Consider the following 9,236-nt stretch of genomic DNA (forward strand, 5'->3'; position numbering starts at 1 on the left):
AAATCTCAGCACTCTGATAAACTCGGGCTGCAATGCAGAACAAGGGCTTTGAGGGAAAGTGCCCTGCTTAAAATTAAGAAGGGAATGGTCTTACATGGCTGCAACCGTGGAACAAGGTTGTTAACAAAAGCTACAAATCCCCCATGTATACAGAGATCATGGTAATCCTGCCGTCATTTAATTCGCTTCCCTTACTGCCAGAGAAAGACTAGCTGGAGCAGGGAACAGGCTGGAGATGAGGAGCATTTCACCACCGACCTGCTGCTCTGACCCCAGCTCAGATCAAGGGCAAGCAGAAGGTGTTAGTGGGTCCTGAAGGACTCACATCTGTTGCACAAATGCAGAAACATCTCTGCCCTGGAAGCAGCTTCAGCAGACAATGAGCTGGTTCCTTGGCAGGCTGTCAGCTGCACAGCCCCAGAATGCGGCTGGTGGCTTGGCAGAGGTGATGTGTTTTGGTAGGCTGAGGTTAGCTACCGGCTCCCTTTTCCAGCTCACGTGGCAGAGATAATTAGAGTATGTCTCTGCCATCGTATCAGCAAAATAGTAACATGGTGCTTCACTAAAGCATCAAGCAAAAAAATAAAAGACCCTACACAGCAAAACAGCATGGAAATAAAAATTAACAGAATTCCCATGCTTCTTCCAAAATCCACTAAAAGCAACCGCATCTACAAATAGATAAGTCCAGTGCTGGCTAGAAAAAGAGAACCTGTTTACAGCAGGAGGGAGAAACACTGTGTGAGTTAACGTGAACTGTTCCGTCAGCACTACAAAGAGAGGAATTAAGCATAAAAGAAATACTATGAAGAGCATGAAGGACCAGGTCACCAGAGGAAGGAGAGCCTCTGCTACAGTTCTAAAGTCTAACCCAACTCCCGCAGAATGAAAATGGTATCGAATCAGTTAAACTTTCCAGACTTTCCCATTCAAGAATTATTGGACAATAAAGGCTCATTCTGATCATCTTCACCATCCACCTCCTCAATACAGACTATAAAACAATTCCTGGTTCCTAGAGATCTCCAGAAAGGAGAATCCAATCTCAGTTTATACATGTTTTGGTATGGAGAACCCATCACGGCCTTCAGCAGACAGCTCCGAGGGTTAGCTGCATCCTGTTAAAGAGCTATTATTTTAAAAAAGATGAACTATGCTTTCAGCACTGCTAACTTCAGAGACACTTTTCTCCAAATTACTCTTCTCACGAAAGGCTCCATAGGCTGCTGTGAATAGCGGGCAGGGAAAGAAGAAGAGAGAAGAAAGATAAAGAAAATAATGACCAACTGACAATTTAATTTAGTGCTAAATAAAAACCTTGTGGAATGATTTTACATTTGTCAATGAAATTACATTGTCCTGTTCAGCACACAGCTGGAAAAACATCTATTGCACTTTGCATTTCCAGCTACTAATCCTGAATACTTGTACCAGACGGAGCACACGAATGGTTAACGCTCAGCTCAGACCAAACATTTGCCACCCTCACAAAGAGGAGCTACGGCTATTCAGCAGGTACAATAGTCCAGTACGGGATTCACAAAAAGAAAAAGAGTCATTACTGCTAAGGAGAAAGAGATTTTATACTGCTAATAAGGAAAATCAGGTGTTCAAAGGAGTGGAAAAATGCACAAACTCATAAAGGCTCCACAGAGGATGACTGTGTTGGTGCCATGCGCTGCAAGGAACGACAGGATCCTGGGCTGGGCCGACCTCCTGCCCGAGGCCAGCTTAAGGACAACCCTGAACGACGCAAAGGATTCCACTGGAGCTCGGTGCGGTCGGAGTCGGTGCCCCGTTCACGACAGGACGGGGCAGACCTCCAGCACTGCAGGCACAGCACTGCTGCCGCCCAGTGCTCCTGCACATCACAGCGTCCGTGAGCCAATCAGGAAGGAGAAGTGGGCTGTGCTTGAGGTTTGCAAGTGAACAAGAAGGGAAGAAAGCATAACATCTGCTCCAAAGGCAGGGAAGAAAACACACCATTTAACATAATTTCCTTTGGAAATGCTTTGGGAAGCACCTTCTGCTCTGTTTAGATGAGTATTATGCATGATTACTGCTCTAAGGAGGTCTGTAACACACGGAGTTTACAGTAACACAACGAAAGAAGTCACTGGAAACTAATGAAGATCTTGAGAGAAAAGCAAGACCCAGACCCCTGTAATGACTATCGGGTCAACAGATGTAAAGTGTCTGGAGGAGCCCAGAGTACTCTGAAACAGCACAGCTCAACCACAGCCCCTCTGTTACACACACACGCACACACACACACACACACACACAGGTATTTCCCAGCACCTTCGTGCAGCTGCAGTCAAGCGATGCCAAACAAATATCCCCCAGTTCAGTGCAGAAACCTCCGCCCCCAGCTTTTTTTGATGCACTGCAACCAGAATGCGTGTACTGGTTTACTTCATCCTGGCTTATTCACCTTTAGAACACGACGGGTCCAAAAATCTGGATGTTTGCAAGTCTGAGATGAAGGAATTAAGCTTGTATCAGAAAATAATTTGTTTTCACAAATGACTCTCCCAGACCAACTGGCAGAGGATAGTTCAAACAAGGCAAAAACTTTGCCTTTATTCAGTGAGATGGATACAAATGAAATATTGTCATGCCAGTTTATGCCATAATCATCTACCACATGAAATGACAGCACTGCTTGGCGCAAGTCAACCATTCAGCTAAAGGTGCAGGACTGAAAGCTCAGGAGCTGTAGGTCCCAGGTCCACAGGGACAGGGCTGCGGGCAGCAAGCGGAGGAGGAGGAGGAGGGATGAGAAAGGAAGGGAAGCTGCTGGGGAGGAATAGCAGAGAACTTTCTAAGACTTCCTGAAGTGCTGCAGAAACCCTCGGAGAGTACTATCCCCGCAGAAGGGATGTTCGCTCTTCCTTTCCTCGGCAAGCAAACATAAACCTTGTGAAACAAATGTTGGTCACAGAAAATGTTTTGTAGCAGGGCTTTCCCCTGCAATAGTTCACAGAAAATCAGATAATGAGTTTTTCACTACGATACATGAGTATGTTTAAGCAGCAATTCCGACCACGTATCTGAAAGTTATGGCAGTATTGAAACACCCTGCTCCCCGCCACGTCAATCCAGACTTCCATCATCATTCTCACCGCAATAATGGAACAACTCACCGGCTTCTTGTTATAGCTGCAGTTATGGGCTGGTTCCCCATTTATAAGCTTAATTTCCTCACCCACAGGTAACCGTAGACTCCAGCTTGAATATTTTACCCCTTGAGTTCCTACCATCAGAGCACAAACTTCAACGAAACAGCACAATGGTTTTCCTTAACATTTATCCGTATGACATCTCCTAAGCCGTTTTGCTGTCCTTCGGGACTTCGAGACAACTTCTCGCAGCTCTGCACGAAAGCAATGGCTCAGGTTATCCCTGGCTGGGAGAACTGCCTCAGCCTCTGACACGTATCACAGCTCTGTAACTTGGGAAACAAATCAGAGTGAACAGCAGCGACTACAAAGCTTATTTGAGCACTACAAGGTGCTGCAGAGCAGAAAGAGCAGCCTTTAGTACCCAGGCACCACTGGGACCCATGGCCAGCAGCAAGCACCACGCTCAGAGCACACACAGATGATCATGCTGCCCCATCCGGCTACAGTTCTACAGGTTCCCAGGCTCCAGTGTAGTTGGTTGAGGTGTCTCAGCTCCTCAGAGACAATCTGAGCGTACGCAGCAAGGCTAGGGCTACCTGGCTTAGTAAGGGGTTGGCAGAAGACATGCACTAAGAGAGTCTTGAGAAGCTTCACAAGTGCCCTGTGTGCTTGCCCTGGACAGTTAAGAGATGCAGTGACAACAAAGAGGATGAAGATGGAAGGTCTGTTATCACGAAGGCACAGACAGCCACGAATTAAGAACCCATTGCAATAAGCAGATACATTACTTAAATGGTTTGTGTGACTTTGTCATCGAAGCCCCAGGAAATGAGTTCTCCACAATAAATTCTGTCTGCTCATAAATCATTTGCTCAGGACAGCAGGATGCACCGTAGCGTGCTGCTTAATCTCCATCTGCATTTGTCACGCATTTGCGGCCAGAATCAGAAGCACTGAATTGTTTACATATTCCAGCTAGTGGCACATCAATCAGGTTACCTTATTTTCCCACCTCATGCCCAATATGTTTAATGGTCTCCCAACATTTACAGAGAGCTGTTACTAATCCCACTACAGATTTCATGCCAGGTTACACATCTTGTTATGTACCTCTTTGATTCACGCACACTAATATGATGCTGTCTCAAATAAATGCAGGGGAGTAAAGGCATAGAGAGGGCTTTTTCCACTACCTACATGTTTCCCTTGTGGATTCATAAACATCCAAAGCTGGAGAACCACAGAGAACAGATTACATGGGAGTTATTCTAACCACAAGATTCATGCCTGTGCTATGCTTTGCGTGGACTGCTGCTCACTGGGGCTTGATTTGATGTCCCTGTTTGGTGTCTACCTACAAGAAAATACTCCTACCTTACTGGAACGTCTCCTCTCTATACCACTATGATCCAGTCTCCTCATGCTGGGCACAAACTATGGGTTTAGTCTCACTGCAAACTCTCAGAATAACCTCAACCAAACCATCTGCTGTTCAAATTCACCTGAACTTCTCAGAAATGAAAAAAAAAAAAATTATCCAGGTTCAGAGGCAAGCACAGAAAAAGTCTCACATTCCCTGCTTCAGAGATACCCAGGAGAACTCCAGTCCTCATCAGCCGATTTGCTTAGAGAAAAAACAAGTAGAAAGGGAGTCTGGGCACCTGGAAAAGGCAAAACTCAGCCAGTAATTGCTTCCTTTCCCCAAACAGACATTCTTGAGCTCAGTGTTTGAAAGGACAGGCACTTAATTGAAAGTGGTTTCCCACATGCTCCCATAAACTGCCAGTGTAGGGACACTAAAGCCCCTGCTTCTCCCCCAGCTCCTGCAGAGTCCACATTCAGCTTCGGAGTAACAAGGTTTGCTCTCCCCACTGTGTGATCTCACCCTCAGTCACTACTGAGAGCATAATATCCTACCTCTGCTGAGAACTCATGCAACAAATTAAAAATTGAGGTCCAGCAGCAGGGAGCCTGAATACCGTCAGATGATGAAGGAAAATTAAATGGCCAAAAATAGAATTGAGTTTTAAATTGTTATTTTTTGTGTCCACATCTCCTGTCTCGGACAGCAAAGCCCTACCTCCTCTCCACAAGGGGTGTGAAGCAGAACACTGGGAGGGCAGAGGGGTAGAGCACAAAGAGCACACGCTGCCAGTGCAAGCCCCAGCATCCACCTGGACTCTGGTCCCCTCTCTGCTGAGGGAAGAGCCAAACCAAACTCTCCCCACAGCTTCATCTAAGTGAAGCTGCAGCTTGGTGCCATCTCTGTCACCGTGAGAACTTGCCCTAACCCGGGTCCCAAGCACAGAACACAAAACATACTGTTTACGTGACCACCTCACCACACAAAGATATTTCAGAGCCATCTCCTCACTGACTTACAAACACAAACTGGTTTCTGAGCAGACCACTGGCTACTCTTTTGGCAGGTAATTGTTTTCTGTCCCTTCAACTCAAAGGCAGGCTGGCACTCAAACTTCAAACTGTCCCCATGGCGAAACGTGGATCCTTCTCTCCTGCCGTAGGCTGGGATCCCAGGATCACCGCAGCTCCCTTGGTCAATCTCTGAAAAAAAGAAAACAGAAGTTGCAAAGGGAAAGCTCTGATGTCGAGCTGGTGCAATACCTGCCGTACATCCGTGCTATTCGGCAGTGCCCCAGCAAAGACATCACATCCAGAGGGAGCATGGTCCCCTCTGCACTGTCCCACACTCAGGAGGGGGGTCGGCAGTGGTGCAGAAGGCAGCCGAGATGCATCGTAACACATGAGTTTTACCACTGGCACCGAGGGGCTCCCCTGACCACCTTTCCCAAACCCTTCCTCCTCCTTCAGTTAATCACAACTAAGCGAACAACACGGCAGTTCCCGAGGGAGTACGGAGAGATCGTGCCCTGTACCCACTTCAAGGACTACAAACATCACATGTCAATAATGGGATCTTGGTCACTCTTTGGCAAAGAGGACCCCGTGGAGCGGGGGTGTTTGCCGGACTGCGATGTCTGCTGTCTCTCCCACCCTTCCTACCCCCATTTCCATTTCTCTGTGTGGTCCCAAAGCCAAGAGCTGACACCTTACTGCACAGGAACACACAGCTAATCTCTTAGCGCATGTGTATTTTGACTTCAAATAAATCACAGACACAGTTTGCTGTTATCTTCTGCTCCTACAATTCCATTTCAAAAGGGCCCCCTGCTCTGTATCACTATTAGCTACAAATCTCCATTCCTTTACAGTGTTCCACATTATTTATCTGCTTCACATCCATCTTGTCTTCCACGTTCTCCAGTTATCCCCATCATCTATGATCAGCTTCACTGTCTTTTCTCCCCATTTTCAATTTCTTACACCAAATGGGAAACTTCTTTTATGACATTTTCTTTACAGAGGAAAATTGTATAATCCGAGATTTGCATTACTCCATCTAATATTCCAATTTGGTTTGAATAACAACAAGCACCTCATTATTATTCTGACTTCAAGCAACAGAGATCCAGGTGCATTTTGAATAGAAGTCACAAGGCACCCAGCTTCTGCTACTGCTGTACACATCTTCAACTAAAAAGTCACTGCCAGGTAATGAAGCATCCCCAGAAGAGTTTAACATAAATTAATATTAAAGTTTCTGTGCCATAGGTTTCTCTTTTTTTGCCTGTCAGTGAAAACAGTTTGTCTAGATTTCTATAACTTCCTGAAAATTCAAATCTTTAAGATTTGTACTTGCATATAAGGGACAAAAAAACCCAAACCAGTTCGGATATTAAAGTAGCACTGAACTGTGCATTACTCTCAAAAACCACGAAGGACCCAAAGAGCGCAAATCATGAAAAGGAAATTCAGCTTTAGAACTCAAGAAATAGTGACAAGATCAAAGGGGAGCAGGTGTATCTTAAACATGTATGAATGGGTCCTGACAGGACACGGGAAACCAGTAACTCTTTCTGCTACAAACCAACAGCCTTTAAAACCTAATTTTGGTTATTCCTTTCCTTCCCACACTGAAGTCTTGAAATACACTACCAGAAAGGAACACTGCTGGCGAGCGCTCCTGCACGGTTTTCTCTCACCCAGTGGCTCCAGTTTCTGCTGGCACTGAAGCCTGAGGTGTTGGGAGCCCTGGGGAAGCAAATGTGGAATATCCTGGTACCACTCTGGCTGCTGCTGCTTGGACACTAACATATGTCGCTCCATCCGTTTCTTAAAACAAGCAGCAAAGCATTAGGTCATTTCCTAGCCCAGCTTGTACCTGGCCCTGGCAGGGCCATGGGGAGCAGAAGTGTCAGCACTTCTCAGGCTACTCCTCCACATCCAGAGGCTCTTCCACTAAGAAGCCCCAAAACTCTTTCAAGACACAGACAATGCAACACAGCCCTGCCCACCACGCCAGGCCCTGGCCAGGGAGCCCTGTCCTCCTGCAGCCCAGGGGAGTTTTGCCATTAGGTTCAGCAAGGTTGAGATTTCATCACCAACCCGACAAGCTTCCCTCTGTGTGCATCTGGCTCCAAAGGGACAGTGGCCACGGGAGCTCCACCATGAGCAGAGTTCTGCAGACAGATGTGCTCAGCAGCAACAGCTTCTGCAGAAGCCGAAAGCAGCTACAAGCATTCAGCATATTCATTGCTTTTGTGGAAGGAGAACATGCTCCTGCTACAAGATACTCGGAACAATGCAGCCAAGCAAAGAAAAATAACTCGCTTTTGACCCTCTGCTGAGAAAGAATAAAGGTAACACGGATGCCTTGAGGCACTGACTGATCGGTCTCCGCCCTACCAGGGCCCCCTCCTCACTCCTGAGCTGGTGAAGACCTGCTCTGTCAAACTGCATGAACCCAGCTGGAACATCTCTACAGCCAGTGCGAAATCACAGGTTCAAGAACGGGAGAAAAATGAAGAATTAGAGCTCGCCTTTTGCTCCATGCACGTGATCTCCTTGTTAGCAGCATGCAAACAAAGCTGGCACATTTTATTACACTAGAGAGGTCAGAAAATGGAATTTCTGTCCTGAGAAAATCCCCTGGCTCCTACATTGCTTTTCATATATAGTAAAATTCATGAAATATTTAGCAGAGCAGAAATTCCAAAAATGAGTGATTCAGAAATATCAAAACATGTTACTTCAACAAGACTGAAACATTTCTCCTGATGAATGTTTAAGTAAAATCACTTCTACATTAGAATAATAAAAGTCAAAACTAAACAAGAACATCTAAATCAAGTGTTTTGACATTATTTAAATGAAACAAGTTGAAATGAATCTTTCAAAACTTCTCCATCAAATATTATATCACACACAGAAGATTTTGACAAAACAGCATTTTCTAACGGAAAATGTTTCACCAGAAATTTCTCATCAGCTATTTATGCTATTTGTCTTCTGGTGGTGGGTGGGAACCTGGGTCCCTTTGCTCAGCGCAGGGGAGGCAGCCCACACTTCCGAGTGACTAATGAGAGCAAGAATCTCTCTGCCCCTCTGTGCGGCCGCACAGAAACGCCACGGGCACCTAGAATTGAGGTCACTCTTTTCCTGGGGTTCTGTGGGAATTTCTGCTCCTGCCTGACTCAGCTCTGGAAGAAAATGAGGATTTTGGAGCTGCAAGGAAGCACTGCACTAGCAAAAATCCACTTTCTGGGAAAAAAAATCCACAAGATGTGGGATTTTGAGCTTTTAGAGGCCGTACCAGATGTCACCTCTAGCCAGGAAATACTTCACCTCCCACACGGTATTTCATACATGTATTACCTCTGCTTGAAGTAAGAAAAGCTAATGGTGTTAGCTCGAACCTGACAGAACCAGGATGTGTCTATTGCCTAGTTCTTTGTGTGCATTCCAACAAAGAGGAGAAAAGGATCTAAAGTGGAAACACGATGAGGAGGAGGGGATAGAGTAAGAAAGAAAGGCCCTTCCTGCGGATCTTTGCCACATCCCTCCCATCCAAAACCCTGCTGCAGGGCAAGCACAGAAACCGAATCCAGCAGGCTCAGGAAAACCCTGGGGCAGAACATCAAATCACTCCTGCTAAAGTTTACACGAGACTTAAGTATGAGTAACATGACCCTGAGAGCAGCTGGGGTCAACACATCATAAGCTAAAAGCTCCACGTCTGTTGGTTCAGCA

The 9,236-nt window shown here is 46.0% G+C and overlaps 1 protein-coding gene across 1 annotated transcript in view; it reads right to left on the minus strand.

The window, feature by feature from the left end:
• The window catches only part of CSMD2 (CUB and Sushi multiple domains 2), a gene marked incomplete at its 5' end in the record, with an annotated part of 130,994 nt that overhangs the window by 117,245 nt on the left and 4,513 nt on the right, over positions 1-9,236 (minus strand). The window contains one exon of the mRNA XM_010132318.1: positions 5,508-5,690. Coding sequence (XP_010130620.1) covers positions 5,508-5,690 — 183 coding nt within the window. The remainder of the gene's footprint in view (positions 1-5,507; positions 5,691-9,236) is intronic.

The sequence above is a fragment of the Buceros rhinoceros genome, unplaced genomic scaffold (genome assembly GCF_000710305.1).
Source record: "Buceros rhinoceros silvestris isolate BGI_N320 unplaced genomic scaffold, ASM71030v1 scaffold883, whole genome shotgun sequence".
Classification (NCBI taxonomy): Eukaryota; Metazoa; Chordata; class Aves; order Bucerotiformes; family Bucerotidae; genus Buceros; species Buceros rhinoceros.